This window comes from Anomaloglossus baeobatrachus, chromosome 9, assembly GCF_048569485.1.
Source record: "Anomaloglossus baeobatrachus isolate aAnoBae1 chromosome 9, aAnoBae1.hap1, whole genome shotgun sequence".
NCBI classification, from domain to species: Eukaryota; Metazoa; Chordata; class Amphibia; order Anura; family Aromobatidae; genus Anomaloglossus; species Anomaloglossus baeobatrachus.
The window spans coordinates 44430833-44450598 of record NC_134361.1 but is presented as its reverse complement, the minus strand read 5'-3'; the positions used below and the strand labels follow the sequence as shown (position 1 = coordinate 44450598).

At 46.4% G+C, this 19766-nt stretch overlaps 2 protein-coding genes across 4 annotated transcripts in view; one reads left to right on the top strand and one right to left on the bottom strand.

Moving 5' to 3' along the window:
• The window catches only part of SAE1 (SUMO1 activating enzyme subunit 1), a 75322-nt gene extending 73656 nt beyond the window's left edge, over positions 1 to 1666 (bottom strand). The window contains exon 1 of the mRNA XM_075322599.1: positions 1508 to 1666. Within this exon, the coding sequence (XP_075178714.1) occupies positions 1508 to 1599 (92 nt within the window). The 5' untranslated portion in view covers positions 1600 to 1666. The remainder of the gene's footprint in view (positions 1 to 1507) is intronic.
• Positions 1667 to 7695: 6029 nt separating this feature from the next.
• Positions 7696 to 19766, top strand: part of ZC3H4 (zinc finger CCCH-type containing 4) — a 73498-nt gene continuing 61427 nt past the window's right edge. For 2 of the 3 annotated variants that reach the window (XM_075323667.1, XM_075323666.1), the window contains exon 1: positions 7696 to 8020. In XM_075323667.1, the coding sequence (XP_075179782.1) occupies positions 7929 to 8020 (92 nt within the window). In that variant the 5' untranslated portion in view covers positions 7696 to 7928. Of the gene's footprint in view, positions 8021 to 18814; positions 19188 to 19766 lie in introns of those variants that run through there. The other variant, XM_075323668.1, reaches the window with a different exon arrangement.

Sequence of the window (19766 nt, the reverse complement as noted above, 5' to 3'; positions counted from 1 at the left end):
CACGATGGGGCAGCAGAGTCGGCTCTCGGCTTGCAGACATTCGATCTTGGGAACAGTCGGGGTCTCCGCAGTCCGACCCTCCACGATCAGAAAGGTATCACTCATCTTAGGCTAGGTTCACATTTCCGTTGTTTTGCATCAGTCACAATCTGTCGCCTTGAGGAATTACGGTATCCTGCAAAATATTTTGCAGGAATCCAGTTTTTCCCCATAGACTTCTATTAGCGACGGATTGTGACTGATGATGCTACGTTGCATCCGCTGCGTCGCGGTCAGTCGTTTTTTGACTGACCGCCGGGCGGGAGCAACGCAGCATGTAACTTTTTTGAGCAGCGCGATCTGTAGGATTTCGCTGCGCATGCGCTCTCTGGCTCCCTGCACACGTAACCAGGATACACATCGGGTTGCCAAGCAATGTGCTTTGGTTAGTTACCCGATATTTACAGTGGTTACGTGTGCAGGGAGCCAGCGCTAAGCAGTGTACGCTGGTAACCAAGATAAATATCGGGTAACCAAGCAAAAACTGCTTTGCTTTTACCCGATATTTACCCTGGCTGTGCACGGAGCCCGACACTTCACCGCTCGGCTCCGCCCCCTCCCGCACTCAGCATGTACTCACACACTCACACACCTGTCCTGCAGTCCCCGCGGCACTGACGTCCTCAGTGCCACGGCCCCGCTCGGCTCCACCCACCTCGTACTCCGCCCCCTCGCGTTCCGCCCCCCCCCCACACACAACGGAGTCCGACAAAGAATTCTGTTCTTTGTCATCCGTTGTACAGCGCATCAGTCACATGCGTCAAGCGACGCATGTGACTGATGCAAAACAACGGAAATGTGAACTTAGCCTTATGGATTGGAGTTAACTTGAGACTTTGGAAAAAGGAATTTAAGACTTCCTTATGTAATGCCAGCCTTAAAAATCCCCCTAAATTCTGGATGTCAGCAGTTCGGAAGGAAGTGCAGGAACGGCAGCCCAGTATGGCCACTGACTGGGTGCAGGGCTCACACAGTATAAGGATACACGAGCCCAAACGCCAACACCACCAGTGCAAGAGGTGAGGACAGGGGGTTAATCAATTGTTTAATTATAAATAAAACAAACAAGGGAGTCCAAGTAGTGGTTAACCCCTTTAAGTAAACAAGAAAAACTATATCACCCTGGCAACCAATCAGAGCACAGCTTTCCTTTTGTATTCAGCACCCTAGCAACCAATCAGAGAACAGTTTTCACTTTATAGCCTGCACCCTATCAACCAATCAGAGCTCAGCTTTCATTTTGCATCTTCTTTAAAGTGAAAGCGGTGATGTGATTGGTTGCTATGGGCAACAAAGCCTTAGCTTCGCTTTTAGACAGTTTACAGAGCACTGGCGCCTCAGTGAGCACGTGTACCACTCTGCCCATCGGTTACTCGCTGCAGCACATCACACAATGCGCATCAGTAGCGACCACGTGACTATTAAACAACGCAAACCGCCCGGTGACCAGTATGAAGATTACAATCACCTCCTCTGAGCCTCCAGCCCCCAGAGGCGGATCTGCCGGTCATACTGCGCGGCCTCCTCTTCACTGATCACCGCCTCCTCCTTTTCCACCATTTTTTCGCGGTCCAGAGACACCGAATGAATGGACGCCAAAAAGGGGCGGGGCCATCGACGTCACTACCCGCCGACCGGACCACGTGACGTACCCCTAATGCCCGCCTTTTCCTCCTTGCGTCATGTGACTCGTTGCCGCGTTCTGATTGGACTCCAGAGCGGTCGGCTTGTGTATAGGGTGGATCATTGTGATTCTGACCAATTTGCTCAAACATACGGATTTAAAGGGGAGCTCCATTTTTTTCTCTTCAATATTTATTAAAAAAAAAAAGTCTTCTTTACATTTCACTACTTCCCTTTAGTTTCCAAGTCTAAACTGCGCCCTCTGCCGGCAGCGCCGAGTACTGCCCTGTGGATTCTCTGAGTAGTTGTCCATTATGGTGATGTTCAGTTCTGGAGGCAGAATATTTGACCTTGTGCGCACGCTGCGTTTTTTTTTGCTGTGCTTCTTGCTGCAGTTTGTTGCCCAAATCTGCATGTCTATCCTTCTCCCAGCAAAGTCAATGACAATTCTGGAGCGCTGTTCGCACATTGCTTCTTTTTTTTCCTTGCAGTTTTAGGTGCAGAAAAAAAGAAGCAGCATGTCACTTATTTGTGCGTTTTTTTCCTGCATTTTTTAGGCTATGTGCACACGTGGCTTTTTTCATGTGTTTTCTTCGCAGATTTTAATCAATAAAATCAAGGAAACCGCATCCCAGCAAAGTCTATGAGAATCCTGACTTGCTGTGCACACGCTGCTTCTTTTATTTTTTTTTTTTCCTTGCAGATTTTGTTGCTAAAAAAGGAAGCAGCTTGTGAATTGTTTCTGTGTTTCTATAATCCCCTGCAATGCTTTATCACTACAGTGGATTACAGCGGAGCACTTCCCCTCACACACTGTGCATACAGCATGGTCTGTGAAGCGATCCGTAGCTCAGTAACCTGGGGTCATCATGGTGATGACCCAGGGTTACTATGGCAGCAGTCGGGTCCCTGTAATCGCATTACAGGGACCCGATTGCCAGGGATAGGTAAGCAATCCCTCTCCCTGCCTCCTGAATGCTGCGATTGCGCTGATCGCAGCATTCAGGGATTAAACTGTTGGGCTCGACACTCGCTCTGGGCACGGGCGCTACTTAGCCTTAGAGATGCCTGAATTCAGCCTATGTGCCCACGCTGCGGATTTTGCCGCGGATTTGCCGCGGATTTTCCGAAAATCTGCAGCAGCGGCACTTCCAAGCCATTTCAATGGCATTTTGGAAATGCTGTGTCCATGCTGCGGATTTTTCCGCGGCGGATTTGCCGCGGATTTTGATCCGGAAAAATCTGCAGCATGTCAATTATTGTTGCGGATTTTGGGTATAGAATGGGGGAAAAAAAAAAATCCGCATCAAAATCCGCGGCAAAAATAAGGTGCGGATTTGCCGCGAAAGTCGCGGATTTTCATGCAGAAAAATCCGCAGCAACATTCTACCGTGGACACATAGCCTTAGGGGTTAATAAAGTATTCCAGCTCAAACAGAAAAAGTTTATACTGTTCGGCGCTTTAAGATCTCTGCTTGCTGTCACTGAAAGGCCAGAGTCACACTTATGCATATCTTACATAGCATCACCCCGCATGGCCGCACACTCTCCTGACAGGAGTGGGTGAGCTGCATGTATTTCTATGCAGCTGATACGTTCCTGTTTGGAGAGCATCAGGCCGTGCCGGGTGATGCGATGCGAGACGCGAGCGAGATACGCGCAAGTGTGTCTCCGGCCAAACAGGAATATTCGTCTTTCAGCTAAAAATCTGTGATCATGTGTCGGACACACTGGGCCCAGATCACACGATGATTAAGCCTGCGAAGAGTCGATACATAAAGTCCCTGCCACATGGTGCTATTATATGACCCTGTTTGCATCACTAACCCCTTCCTGGCCATTGACATCCATGTGCACGGGTTTCTTATGTGCTACATACATGGTGGGTGCCGCCTGTGCTGTACAGCCACTACCTGCCTCTATGACTATGTGCACACAAGGCTTTTGAGGCCTTCAAATACCACCACTTTTTTCAAGCAAAAACTTCTCTTTTTTGGCAATTTTTTTTTATTTCCTGATGCCTTTTTGGAATATTTTTTTTTTTTTTTGCATGAATTTTAAAGCCTTTTTGAAGTGACGGTGCCTATGTTACAGCAATTTCCTTCAGGTTCTCCTTTATTGAAGTGAGCCACGTTTTTTAAAAAGTCTTCAGATTAAAAAAAACGAAAACTACAAAAATCTCATATAAGCAGCAAAGTAAAATCCCAATGGAAAGGAGTAAGAAAACAATTCAACCACTTAAATGCCACTGTCAAGCTCGGACGACAGCATATAAAGGGGTTATCTGGTTTTCAACTTACTTTAGGCTAGTTTCACACTTGCGTTGGGTTGAATCCGCTGGGTCCGTTGCTGCGTCGTTTTGATGCATCCGTTATTTTTTTGTTGTCAACGGATGCAACGGGTCCGTTATTTCACAGGAATCCGTTAGCTGTTTCCTGTGAAATAACGGACCTGTTGTATCAGTTTGGCGTGCGTTAGGTGTCCGTCTAACGGAATGCGTCGGCTCCGTTTTTGTTTTTTTTTTCCCATTTTTTTCATTCTGGGCATGCTCAGTAGAAATTAGCGGAATCCAGCGGCGGATTCCGTTGTAAAGCACTTTGCAACGGAATCCGCCACCATAGGGATCCATTATAACTATTGACTGATGTAACAGAATCCGCCGCTCGGCGTCATTTTAACGCTAGCATTTAACGTTACATGCTGCGTTCCTTCTGCTCGGCGGAAGCAACGCAGCGTCGGCTAGCGGAAGCAACGCAGGTACTTTTGGCACAATCCGTCATCCATACAAGTCTGTGGGAAACAGCGGAATCCGTTAACGGATTCCGCTGTATTCCAAAACGGCGGATTGCAACTGAAGGAAAACAACGCAAGTGTGAAAGTACCCTTAGGCTATGTGCCCACGCTGCGAAAAATGCGCGGATTTTGCCGCGGATTTTCCGAAAATCTGCAGCAGCGGCACTTCCCAGCCATTTCTATGGCTTTTTGGAAATGCTGTGCCCATGCTGCGGATTTTTCCGCGGCGGATTTGGTGCGGATTTTGATCCAGAAAAATCTGCAACATGTCAATTATTGTTGCGGATTTTGATCCGGATTTTGGCTTCAGAATTGGGAGAAAAAAAAAAATCCGCACCAAAATCCGCACCTTTGAAAAGGTGCGGATTTTGCGGGAAAGCCGCGGATTTTCATGCAGAAAAATCCGCAGCAACATTCTCTCGTGGACACATAGCCTTAGAAAACAACAAAACAGATGGTGCTTTACTCCCGTTAAGGCCCTGTCACACACAGAGATAAATCTGCGGCAGATCTGTGGTTGCAGTGAAATTGTGGACAATCAGTGCCAGGTTCCTGGCCGTGTACAAATGGAACAATATGTCCATGATTTTACTGCAACCACAGATCTGCCAAAGATTTATCTCTGTGTGTGACAGGGCCTTTAGTCTCCATCGCTGCTCCCAGGAATTATTGGCTGTAGCGCTGATGTCATGTCATCAGCGCTGCAGCCAATCACTGAGGTCAGAATCTCTGCACAAGTTGAGAGCATGAGCCACTGAGTTCAGTGATTGGCTGCAGCGCTGTCGACTTGACATCAGCGCTTCAGACACCAGGAGCAGCGGCGGAGACTCATTGTTGGACCTGGGTAAAGTGAGTAAAGGAAGGTTTTGTGGGTTTTTTTGTGGCACATGCACACGTTCTGTATTTTAGACCACATGCACATAATGATCATTTTAGGGCATGGGCACATATTAAGTATTTGGAAAGATTTTTTTCCTCAGTATTTGTAGCCAAAACCAGGAGTGGAACAATCACAAGGAAAATATAATAGACACACGGGCGCCACTTCTGCATTTATCTCCCACTCTTGGTTTTGGCTACAAATACTGAGGTAAAAACTCACCAAATATTCAATGTGTGCACGTGGTCTAAAATACTGAATATGTGCACATGGCCTAAAATGCGCAGCATGTTCACGTGGCCTAAAATTCACAAAATTTTTACGTGGCCTAAAATACGCAACGTGTGCACGTGACCTTAAATACTCAACGAGTGCACGTGGCCTAAAATACGCAACATGTGCACATGGCCTAAAATACTGAACGTGTGAATGTGGCCTAAGACTGCAGCTGAAAAGCAGGGATTTTTCTAGAACCAGAATATACCTTTGAGTGGCATACTGCGGGGTCTCGACAGCATATTGTGGGGTCCCGGTGGGTTGCCTTGGCCGCCAGTGGCACCCATCAACAAACCGGGTATTCCTACGAAAACGCCAAAATATTTCATTATATAGTGCAAGTGATGAAATGACTAAAAAAAAAAAAAATACATATAAAAAAAAACCCAAAACAATATAAATGTTTGCCTCAGCTCAGATTTCCAAAGAAGGAAATTAAAAAAAATAAATTAGGAAAATAAAAAAAAAAATCAACAAAATCTTGGGTGTAAAATTCTAATCTATGAAAATATAAAATTATTTAGCCCATAAGGTAAAGAGGAACAAACAATCCAGATGCAAGAATTGCTGTTTGTTGTGAGCCGCACAGTCCAAAAGAAAAAAATAAAGAAATAATAATAATAAAATAAATAAATAAAATAATAATAATAATAATAAGCGATTACGACAGGCCACATCCTCCAGAGACAAAAAGCAAAAGTTCTCAGAAAACAGGAGACACAAAAAAATTAGAATATATTTGAAAGTTGTAAATTTGATAAAAGGCACAAATAATATATATATATATATATATATATATATATTTTTTTTTTTTTTTTAAAAACCTACATGTTTGGTGTCTCTATAATTGCAAGTTCCAAGTCATTTTAATCCCACAAAGAGCCCGATAAAAAAAAAAAAAAGTTGTAATGATTTTAAATATTTTTTTTTACCATTTTGCCCCAAGTTTTATGATTTTTTTTAATCCTTATTTTCCGTTAATTTCTATAATAAAATGAATGGCGTTATCTACGACCAAAACTCATCCTGCACAAAACAAAACAAAAAAAACCCCAAACTTTCATGATTATGAAAAAAAGTTACGTCTCTTGGAAGAAAAACAATGGAAGAGACGCAGGGAAAAAAAATAGTCCAGGAGTGAAGGGGTTAAGCTTATTTTGGCGCAGACTGGGATTGTGGGGACTAAGATTTTTTTTTTTTTTTTTTTTACTGGAGTTTTTGAATCAGAAAATAGAAAAAAAAAAATCCAAAAAAAAAAATCAGGAAAACAATTCTCTCCTTAGATACAGGGAAGGTGCACCTGCCTTAGCAGGTAGGTTTGTGCAGACTAAGACATATATATATATATATATATATATATATATATATATATATATATATATATATATATATATATGTATATATATATATATATATATAAATAAAAAAAATGTAAATAAATTTATATATTTAAAATAAATAATATACATAAAATATCTATATTTTTTTATATATATATATATATATATATATATATATATATATATATATATATATTTTATATACATAATTATATTTAATTTCTTATTTATATATATATATATATATATATATACACACACACTTTATTTTTTTGCTGAGATTTTGAAGTAGAAAATGCCAAGTAAAAAAAGAAAAAAAAAAAAACTCAGGAAAAAAATAAAATCTCTCCATAGATTCAGGGACGGCTCTTGCCTCCTTTATGGGCAGATACATATCTCCCTGGAGGACACCCGCCGCCATTTTGACTGCAACAGGTGTAACCCGCCGTCACACACGATCTTCTTCCTCTACGAAAAACTTTTTATTTTTTAAAACTACAACGCCCAGAAAGCTTTGCGTCCTGACGTCATTCTAACTCCTCCAATCGCCTTTTTCCACCTCCCTAGGCCCCGCCCTATAGAGCTTTCCTATTGGTTGCCTTCCCATTTTGACCAATCGCGTCGCTCCCCGCGCCCACTCTCCGGAAATAACCGAGAGCGCGCGTCACGTTCGGAGAGCGGCCTCGGTTGGCTTTGTGACGTCACGGGCAGAGCCGCCTCCTCCCCGTCCTGAGCGGTCGCCATCTTGAGTCTGTATTCTTCTCACTGCGCCACGACACACGGATTCACCTTCTCTCCCAGGGAACTCGCGGCCCCTCCAATACCCCCCACACCCCACCCCTCATATCCACACCACCTCACCCGAGGCCAGTGTCTATAGAGGGGCCGCAGTGAGCCCACCTGGCCGCCGTGTTACAGTGCAAACCACACGTGGATTCATGTGATGTAGCCAAGTGACATAAGTCTAATGGTGTATAATGGCCGTGGAGGGCACCAGTGTCCATGAATCCTCCTCCCCAACATCAAACCATGAAAGTGAACACAACCTCCTCTTCCTCCCCGCCGAAAGGTCGAGTAACGTGCCAGTGTGTGTGTAGAGTAAGCCTTGTGTCCGCAGGTCTGGAGTGGGGGGCTGGGCTGGGCAGAGGGGCTGCCCGCGGGGAATCTGTGCCATTATGTCGTGTCTGTGTCCTTCCCGACACCTTTATAATCTGCTGCTCTATAATAATGTCTGAGTGTAATATGTCATGTATTGGTGGGGGGGGGCTGAGGAGAGCCCCTTTAAGTTAACCCCTCCGAGCCCACCCCATCCCCCCCCTCCTCTTTCTCCCCTCCCTACAAAATAATGGCTGTAATTTTAACGTGATTTTATTGCCTTGTCGTGAAGGGGTTAAGTCTTGTATCCTGTGCTCCCTTGTCCCATGTTGTTCTGTGAGTGACCTGCAGGAGGCGCCACTTAAAGGATTTTTTTTGCTCCACTACCACCACCCCTTCCCTTCCCTTCCCTTCCCCAATTTCTTTTCCCCCCTCTCTGGGCTTCATGATCCCCAGCTCTGTGTAGTCGGCGACTTTGGTCACATTCCATAAAATTGAGAAAAAAAAGTTAACGGGGGTCATAGGTTAATGGCCCTGGTGGGATAGTGGATGACCATGACGTTTCAATCTTTATGTTGTGCGAGCAAAGTCGCCTCTTCCCCAGAGGTTTTCTATTATCGATGGTGAAATTGTTGTGTTGGAGGAGAACCCCTTTAAATGTTACTTTCTATGATGCTACTTTGGTGGGTCTCCCACGGGCCGGCCGCGGAGTCTCCCCTGACCTGACTACCTTCTATTTGGCAGGTTGGCTCAGATCAGAGGGGCCTGGTCCCCCTGATCTGAGCCAACTTGCCAAATGGAAGGTAGTCAGGACCATGTGCGCCGGAGACTAAATGAGCAATTCGATTTGCACAGAAGTGACAACACAGCGCAAATCGAATCGCTCATTTGTCCGACCTCTAATACTCCTGACCATCTACATATGTGCATGTTTTCACCATGGGGAGAGAGGAGTAAGCTGCTGTCTCTGCGAACGGAAGGATCGGGCTTTGAAATTCAACACGCCCCATCCTTCTTTCCAGGAGTCAGCAGTGGCCCCCTCCCATACACATTAGATGGTTGGGCCAGGTCTGAAGAAATTGGCCGACCTAAGTGTAATGTGTTAGGGGGCCTTAAAGGTAACCTTCATTTTAAAGGGAATCTGTCACCAGGATTTTGCTTCTCCATCTGAGAGCAGCATAATGTAGAGACAGGGACCCTGATTCCAGCGATGTGTCACTTACTGAGCTGTTTGTTGTCATTTTCATAAAATCAATGTTTTCTTTGTTGCAGATCTAGCAGTTATCTGAATGTGGAGCTCTATAAGGGCCGTTTCACACATCCGGCTTTTCTCTGGATTCGGCGCACCTCAGTACAGTGTGATATAGTACCATGGCAGCTCGACAACTTCCGGTCACATGACAGCATGTGACCAGAGCTTGTCGTGCTGCCATTGTACTGTATCACACTGTACTGGAGTGCGCCGAATCCATGTGTGAAACGGCCCTGACCCCAACCACAACACTGATTGGCAGATTTCTGCCCATATACAATATAATCAGAAAGCTGCCAATCAGTGTTGGAGGAGGGGTTATACACTGCTCATAAATATGCTGGACTACCTGCAGCACGTAGTAGTCCCGTAATGATAATTACTGCTGCTTAATGGGTGATTGTATCAAAACTACAGTAAGTGACCCATCGGTGGAATCAGGATCTCTGTCTATATATTATAGCTCAGATCAGGTGCCAAAAACCTGGTGACAGATTCAATCACTATATTTTTTATTTCATAAATCAATAGTACACCTGAAAATAAAAATCTTTGTAATTTATCTTTATATTTTATCAATGAAATCTGCTTTTTTTCTCCTCCTGGATGTTTCACTCATGTTACAAAATTCATGGGAGAATCTGTATCCAGTGAAGACAAATTAATTACATTACTGAGATAAATGGCAGTTGGTGCTGATAAGGTTCAATGTAGATAGAGGAGGGGCGGAGCTCTGCCACTAGCTCCTCCCTCGGCCTCTAGCTTCTCCTGCCACATAGGAAATGGTATTTTTTTTTATTAGGTTCTATGTTGATAGAAGAGGGAGGAGGGGGTGGGGCTCTGCCTCTAGCTCCTCCCTCCATGTAGGAGGTGGTAGTTGGTTCTGATAAGGTTCTATGTAGATACAAGTGGGGCAGAGCTCCATCTCTAACCCCTCCCTCCGCATAGAATCTTATCAGTAACTGCCATCTCCTATATGGAGGGAGGAGCTAGACACAGCTCCGCCCTCTCCTCCCACTGCTATCTACATAGAACCTTATCAGCACCAACTGCCATCACCTATATCAGTAACGTAATTACTGCCTTCTCTGAATGCTGATTTTTACCCAGGAATTGAGACTGAAAGCTCAGTCCTGGAGGAGAAAGAAGCAGATTTCTTGTTTTTACATCTACTATTGGGTAATAGAGTAAAAATGAAAATGAGGGTTCCTCTTCGTGTGATCTGTGGACAGCTTGGTGTAGGGCAGGAGAAGCCGAGCAGAACGATGTCTAGGATTGTAGAAGGTTCAGTATAACTTGTACTTTATTCATTGACCTCTCTGATGTTTGAGTCCGGTGGGCGGAGCTACTAGCGATTGACAGGCTTCCCAGTATCACCCTGCAGGTACAATCAGGAGTAGGACCGCCCACTGGACTCATACAGTGAATGAAATACAAGTTGTACTAAGACTTTTCTCTATAAAATGTATGTGAATCTGCTCTATGTCATCCACCGCAGATCAGGGACCACTTTTAACGTGACATTTTGCATTGATGTGTTTGCAGCTGTTATTGTTTGGTTTTATACTTGTTTACATTGCATTATATGATTCAGAAAACTGCAAAATGTAATGATCTTCTGTCCTGACTCTGCTGTGTGAGGAGTTTGTGCGATGCGGATGACTCAGGGATGGGTTACACGGCCCCCCTGACACACTGAGCCCCTATATGGCCACGTGTGCTCGCCCTTTATATAGAGTGGCAGGTGATGTCTACATGCAGGATTGCTTAAATAGCAGCCGATCATTAGGGCCTTACCCCTCACAGTGTCACTGCCATTATTAGGGCCTTACCCCTCGCAGTGTCACTGCCATCATTAGGGCCTTACCCCTTGAAGTGTCACTGCCATCATTAGGGCTTTACCCCTCGCAGTGTCACTGCCATCATTAGGGCTTTACCCCTCGCAGTGTCACTGCCATCATTAGGGCCTTACCCCTCGCAGTGTCACTGCCATAATTAGGGCCTTACCCCTCACAGTGTTACTGCCATCATTAGGGCCTTACCCCTCGCAGTGTCACTGCCATTATTAGGGCCTTACCCCTCGCAGTGTCACTGCCATTATTAGGGCCTTACCCCTCGCAGTGTCACTGCCATCATTAGGGCCTTACCCCTTGAAGTGTCACTGCCATCATTAGGGCTTTACCCCTCACAGTGTCACTGCCATTATTAGGGCCTTACCCCTCGCAGTGTCACTGCCATTATTAGGGCCTTACCCCTCACAGTGTCACTGCCATTATTAGGGCTTTACCCCTCGCAGTGTCACTGCCATTATTAGGGCTTTACCCCTCGCAGTGTCACTGCCATTATTAGGGCTTTACCCCTCACAGTGTCACTGCCATCATTAGGGTCTCAACCATCGCAATGTCACTGGCAACATTAGGATCTTACCCATTGCAGTGTCCTTTGCTCGGGGGTCTGCCACCCATGTAGGCACAGGGCATTACCACCTCACCTGGAAATAATAATTGAATTTGCCTCCTAGGTTTATCTGTCCCTGGGAAAGCTGGGTGATGGCTTGTATGGCTGCCTGCACTGCCCCTTCTCCGGCCTAGCCTGGTGTGTATTGAGCGGCAGGGGCTTACATCAGGGGGATTTTTGCAGTGGTGTTTAGGTGTGTGTTGGTGGCTTTTCCTTGGCTGATTTCATCCCTGGGGCCTCGGGAGCGTTGTGTGATGTAACAGCAGTGCAATACCGAGGCCTGGAGTAAGAACAGGAGGGCTTTGTCATCGGAGGAATGTGAATAATCAGGAGGATGTCATGTTTCTATGAAGGGGCTTCACTCTGGTTTTGTGAAGGTCGGGTTCTGGACTTGATGTGGTGCTGGGGCACATTCTCGCCAAATCTGTTACCTAGGATCTGTCCAGCCGTGATTTTAAGACCCTCATACACATTAGACTAAAGTCGGCCAAACTCGACAGTCATCTAGTATGTATCGGGGTCTCCTGACTGTCCCCCTGCATATGATGTTGCTGGACAGATGGAACTGACCAGTTTTAGTTCAGATTGTTTTCTTTGGCACGGAAATGAGCTCTGACTGCGCTTCTTTCATAGAGAACACAGGAATGGCCAAGCGCTCCTGTGTATGGGGGTCCTGAGAGATCACTGTCCATCTAATGATCGGTGGGCTAGCAACTGTGTATGGGGGTCCTGAGAGATCTCTGTCCATCTAACGATCAGTTGACTATCGACTGTGTATGGGGGGTTTGGAGAGATCACTGTCCATCTAACGATCGGTGGGCCATCGACTGTGTATGGGGGTTCTGAGAGATCACTGTCCATCTAACGATCGGTGGGCCATCGACTGTGTATGGGGGGTTTGGAGAGAGCGCTGACCATTAAACAATTGGTGGGCTATCGACTGTGTATAGGGGTCCTGAGAGATCACTGTCCATCTAACGATCGGTGAGCCATCGACTGTGTATGGGGGTCCTGAGAGATCACTGTCCATCTAACGATCAGTGGGCCATCGACTGTGTATGGGGGTCCTGAGAGATCACTGTCCATCTAACGATCAGTGCGCCATCGACTGTGTATGGGGGTCCTGAGAGATCACTGTCCATCTAACGATCAGTGCGCATCGACTGTGTATGGGGGTCCTGAGAGATCACTGTCCATCTAACGATCAGTGGGCCATCGACTGTGTATGGGGGTCCTAAGAGATCACTGTCCATCTAACGATCAGTGGGCCATCGACTGTGTATGGGGGTCCTGAGAGATCGCTGTCCATCTAACGATCGGTGAGCCATCGACTGTGTATGGGGGTCCTGAGAGATCACTGTCCATCTAACGATCAGTGGGCCATCGACTGTGTATGGGGGTCCTGAGAGATCACTGTCCATCTAACGATCGGTGAGCCATCGACTGTGTATGGGGGTCCTGAGAGATCACTGTCCATCTAACGATCGGTGAGCCATCGACTGTGTATGGGGGTCCTGAGAGATCACTGTCCATCTAACGATCAGTGGGCCATCGACTGTGTATGGGGGTCCTGAGAGATCACTGTCCATCTAACGATCGGTGGGCCATCGACTGTGTATGGGGGGTTTGGAGAGAGCGCTGACCATGTAACAATTGGTGGGCTATCGACTGTGTATGGGGGTCCTGAGAGATCGCTGTCCATCTAACGATCGGTGAGCCATCGACTGTGTATGGACCGATCGTAAGATTAGGGATGCTTTGTCCTTGGTGGAGAATTTTAATCCCAGTTACAAATGTCGGAGCAGGTCGGACGCCCATTCATTCTCTATGGAGCCTGTGGAAAAAGCTGCGCTTAGCAGCCCCATAGGGAATGTATGAAGCACTGCTGCTCCAATCTAATAGGGTCTAACAAAAGTTCTCCATTCTGCCAATCGGTGACCAGACCCCCACCCACCCAAAAGTTATCCCCTATGCCAGCTGCTGAGGGGATGGCAGTGTTCTCGCTGTTATCTGAGAGACAAGCTGTAGCAGTCTGGTGGTTCCTTATCTATCAGCCTCCAAAAAAAAACTAAAGTTGAGTGCAGTTGAGAAAGTTCAGGCAATATGGGGTCAGGCGGCTTATTATTTGTCTTGGCAGTGACTTGTTTGTTAGAGTTGAAGAGGTTTTCTGTCGGTGCATGGCAGCGGTTTACCTTGGCTCCTTCATCCGGCTCAGCTGGTATCATCCCAGGTCATGTGCTGTGCACATCCGTATCACCAGGATAGAGGTACTCTGCAATAATCTGAATACTTCACCTTCAAGTGATGTTTGGAAGTTATCCTCTATTCATAGGATAAGTGGACAAGTTGTGGAGAATCAGGGCTAACTGGCGCCATGGGTGATCATGCAGACCTCCGCGCCATGCGTTCTCTACTGGACCTCCAGAGATAGCGAATTGCAGAGTTTGGCCGAAATTCGGCACTACCATGGAGCAAAAGTGCGCTTGATGGACCACCACTTCATTATCAGGGGGCTGATGAGATCAGTGGAGGTCAGACCCCCAGCGATCAGGAACCTATTTACTATCCCTCCTGTAGGGATTAATTTACAAACTTGGTACATCCCCCTTTAACCAATGCCGGTGCAAGCAGCTGAAACTTTGTTTTAGGCTGTAGTCACTCTTGCGCGAGTCTCTCATCGCATCACCCAGCACGGCCTGCCACTCTCCAGACAGGAGCGGGTAAGCTGCATAGAAATGCATGCAGCTGACCCGCCCCTGTCCGGAGAGCGGCAGGCCGTGCCGGGTGATGCGATGCGAGACTCGTGCAAGAGTGACTCCGGCCTTAGGCCCCCTTCACACGTCCGTGAAAAACGTGTTTTGCATGGCCGTGTTGAAGGTGCCTATGGCCCATCCGTGTACCGTGATTTTGGCACATGTGTGCTGTCCCTGTGCTATCCGTGTGACATCCAGATAGCACACGGACAGCATGAGCTGGTATACTCGTCTGTCCCTGCCGTCTCCGGCGCTGCAGCTTTTGGGTCCACAATGCAGTGAATATGCAATGAGCATAATGAGCAGGACCCAGAAGCAAGTAACAGCAGTGCCGAAGCCAGGGGAGTATAGAAAATCAATTTTATTTCAAAGACATGTGTTTTTCTCCGTTACGTGTCACATGGATCACATCAGTGCTGCCGGAGAAAAATGGACTTGTCTCCATGCGGAACACACGGACACACGTCCGTAAGAAAACACTGATGTGTGCGCAAACCCATTGATTTTAATGGGTCTGCGTATGTTTGTGTCTCCGGTAGGTACATATGAAAACGGATGTCATACTTACCGGAATCACTGACGTGAAGGAGGCCTAAAATGTTTTTTTTTTCACAAAGTTGATTTTAATCAATAGATAATGGAATAATAATAATTTCCACAATTGGATGTGTTTTTTTAAAAAAAAAATTAAAAATGTTCCTGTGCTGAGATAATCTTATATTTGTGTCCTGCTATGTACTGTGTAATGGCTGTGTCTGACCGTACAGAGACATGGTCTTTCTAATCATACCACAGCTCCTGGGCCGGGGAGGACGCAAAAGAGTATACAGACATCACAGCATGGGGTTACAAATTATTCTTTCAGTGAGGTAAAACTTTTCAAAAACAGGAAGCTAAATGTTTTACCTCACAAAAAGAATCAGCTGTTATCTGATCCTCTGCTGTTTGTATACTCTCTTTTACTTTCTCCCTGGCCCAGGAGATGGGGTATGTAGTGATGAGCAAATAGTAAGATATTCGGGTTTGGATTATGCGTACCGAATACCCAGTACTATGCCAGCATTCCTCGTGAAAATTGAACCCAATGCAAGTCAATGGGGAACCCGAGCATTTTTTTTTTTTAAAGATCTCCAAGAAAGTTGCTCAGGTTCCCCATTAACTTGCATTAGGTTTGTTACTCGTGACGAATACTGGAATAGTACTAGGTATTCGGTACAAATAACCCGAATATTTCACTATTCGCTCATCACTAGTGGTATGATCAGACCATGTTCTTGTACGGTCAGACACGGCCATTACACAGCACATAACAGAGGCACGTATATAAGATATATATCTCAGCACAGGAATATTTTATTTAATCACATTCAATTGAGGAAATTATTATTATTCCCAGATCTATGGATTAAAATCAACTTTTAAATGAACTTTCTTCTGTAGAAAACCCCTTTAAAGGGAACCTGTCACCAGATTTTTCCCTATTAAACTAAAAGCATCCCCTTCTGCCGCTCCTGGGCTGCATTGTATGAAGCTGCACCTTGGCCCTGACTCCCCTTCCAGACCCCAAAAATAACTTTATAAAACTTGGCCGTTAGGTATGCTAATGACCTGTGTTGGCCAGATGGGCGGGCTCATTTTCTGCTCCTGTCCCCCCTCCTGCCGCTGATCGCCGTCCTCCTTCCTTGATTGAAGGGATGACACCTCCGTCGTCGTCCTTGTCTCATTTTCAAATCTCGCACCTGTGCAGTTAGGCCAGCTCGCGCAGGCGCAGTTTCGCTCTGCCATATCGGGGCCAGAGCAGAAAACACAGCTGCCCTCGCTCTGCGCTGGTGAGCTAAATGCGCAGGCGCAAGATTATGTTCGGGTATGTGCATGGCGCTAGTCAGGTCATACACAGCGCCGACCTCACCAGCGCCATGTTCTTACCCGCCCATCTTGCTAACACAGGTAATTAGCATACCTAATGGCCAAGTTTTATAAAGTTATTTTTGGGGTCTGGAAGTGGAGTCAGGGCCAAGGTGCTCCTTCATAGAATGCAGCCCAGGAGCTGCAGAAGGGGATGCTTTTAGTTTAATAGGGAAAAATCTGGTGACAGGTTCCCTTTAAGGCTAGGTTCACATTTCCGTCAAAGTGTATCGGTCACAATCCGCGGCTCTGGTAAACAACGGAATCCGTTTGGCGGATTCTGTTGTTTCCCATAGACTTGTATTAGTGGCGGATTGCGACTGATGACCTTGCGTTGCATCTGTTGCACCGCGGACAGTTGTTTTTGGACTGACCGCGGGGCAGAAACAACGCAGAATGTAACGTATTTTTGGGCCGTCAAAATTTAACGCACCGCGCAGGAATCCGTTGCAATCCGTCACGCTTGTAATGTTTGTCTATGGTGCTGGATTTTGTCATGCTCTACTGAGCATGCCCAGCATGTCTGGCACACCCACTGGGCTGTCCCAAACACAAACGGATCACGACGGAGCCGTCAAAACATGGACGCACAGCAGATGTAACAGACGCGACGGATCAGTTTTTTCACAGGATTCCTGTGAACGGAATCCTGTGAAATAACACATCCATTGTGTCAGTTGACATCTAAAAAAATTACGGATCCGTCGCAATGACGGACCTGACGGATTTAAAACAACAGAAATGTGAACCTAGCCTAAGGCCTTCATACCCGTAAGATTGCAGCCAACCAAAATTAGCAGAGTTGGCTGACCGTCTCGTGTATGGGGGTCTCCCAAATCCAGCAACTGGTGATGATCAGGGGAGAGGAGGATAACCCTTTTGAATTTAAAGAACGTACCCTTTTTTCTCAGGATACAAATCGCCCCCAGATCTGCATGACAGCGACTCTATGACGCTATACACATAACTAGTACTGTCTAATACTCGCACATTCATTCCGAATACCATGTGCAATGCAAGTCAATGGGGAATACTTGCAAAGTAGCGAGTAACCCGAATTCCGTATTATTCGTGCAGAATTCCAGTTACTGGTTACATTGCGAGTTTTCCTCATTGACTTGCATTACACACACTATTCGGAATGAATGTGCGAGTATTAGACAGGACTCGTTATGTGTATAGTGAGTATGAATAGTTAGCTACTCTCTCAACTGTACTTATGGCCAAAATGCATGAAAACTGTATGGTGGCTCAGTGGTTAGCACTGTATGGTGGCTCAGCGGTTAGCACTGTATGGTGGCTCAGCGGTTAGCACTGTATGGTGGCTCAGCGGTTAGCACTGTATGGTGGCTCAGCGGTTAGCACTGTATGGTGGCTCAGTGGTTAGCACTGTATGGTGGCTCAGTGGTTAGCACTGTATGGTGGCTCAGTGGTTAGCACTGTATGGTGGCTCAGCGGTTAGCACTGTATGGTGGCTCAGTGGTTAGCACTGCACGATAGCTCAGTGGTTAGCACTGCACGATAGCTCAGTGGTTAGCACTGCAGTCTTGCAGCGCTGGGGTCCGGGGTTCTAGTCCCACTCAGGACAACATCTGCAAGGAGTTTGTCTGTTCTCTCCGTGTTTGCGTGGGTTTCCTCCAGGTTCTCCGGTTTCCTCCCACACTACAAAAAACATACTGATAGGGACTCTAGATTGTGAGCCCCAATGGGGACAGTGTTGCCAATGTATGTAAAGCGCTGTGGAATTAATAGCGCTATATAAGTGAATAAATATTATTATATTATAATATTGCAATGGTTTGTTAGCAGATGAAACACTTAAAAAAAAAAAAGTCACAATCCGTGAGAGGTAAAGTGTGGTTTTCCCACAGCCTGGGAGTGTGTTGCACCCACAGGGTGGCATGATGGCATCCGGGCACGGCGGTCTGTCTGCTCTATGGGACACTGTCTTGCATTATAAGGACGCGGGCTCCCCTCATTTCTAGTCTTCTCGCTGACAGATCAGGATGGTAAATATTGTCCATGTTTTATTTGTTGCATGGTCAGGATCTGCAGTGAGAAGGAAGGATAATATCGGTGACCACCATTGTAGATGCAGCGGTGGCAGAGCCGGAGGGATGACCCTGCGGCACACAGACCTGGCGGACAGCTGTGCTCCCTCCATCGCTGCTCATGAGGGGTTAATCCTGTTCTGCTGACTTGTGTTCTTGTAAAATGGCAGCCGGGTGGGGGATGGGCTTCGCCTGTCCACCAGAGATTGACACCTCCCAGGGTTCCTGCTCAGTCCCTGGCTGTCAGCTCTTTAGCATGAGGTTAGTTTTGCATAGCATCCACGGATGACGAGCCTGTTCCTCCACCCACCCTCCATTTTAATGACTAGTGTCTGCAGATGTGAAGCCTCGCCCCACGCCAGCCGACCTTTGAACCAGCTTCTCCTTTCTTCTCTGTAATCCCTCCTTCCGACCTGCAGCATTACTTTATTTTTATATATATATATTTTTTTTTTGCAATCTCTTTTTTTCCCCTCCTCCTTCAATATATAAGAACCAAGCCCCAGATATCTAACCTCGTGATTGCCCAATCCTGGTGCTCCTGCACTGATCACCCCACTTTCCGCCTTTTCTTTTTTTTTTTTCTGTTAACCATTGCCGTTCTGAATCTGGTGTAGTTTCACCCCCACCCCCATCCTCCTCTCCGTCACCCCCCCCAATCCCCATAACTGGAAAATCAAGAAGTTGCTAAACCCCTTATGTTATTACTGTGATACTGAGGATGTGAGTATGTCTCCCCAAACTGAAATGTCTTTTCTCAGCAGCAACACATCTGTGCGAAGCGCCCAACGTCGCCATCAATACTAAGCACCTACGCAGTGACATGTGGCCGCCCTTCACTAGTGCATGCAGCACCTCGGACTGTAAATCTGCAGCAAGAGGGGAAAAAAATATTACTGAGGACTAGTGAGGCTATATATAGGAAGGGTAGAGCCAGCCCTCGGCTCGTGCCCCTAAATAGCCCTCTATGTGGACACCTGGTCATTTCCTTGGTGGTGGCGGGGAGGTTCAGTGCTTAATATTGAGACCCCCCACCTGTACAGGTCTTAATTTTCAGTATCTTATGTCGTTAGTTATATGTATGAATGGGGGGGGCTCTTCACTTGCTGCCATAACTTGTCACAAGACTCCGTGCATTAACCGTGTGTGTGCCGGAGGCCATACCGAGGACCCCTCCCCTTTTGGAAATGTAATGAGCTCGACGAATGCGGCAGACCTGGCATCCGCCACGTCGATCAGCAGCTCGTGCTTCAGAGCCTATAGCTGCCCAAATAAAAGATCTGGAAGTAACGTTGGCGATAA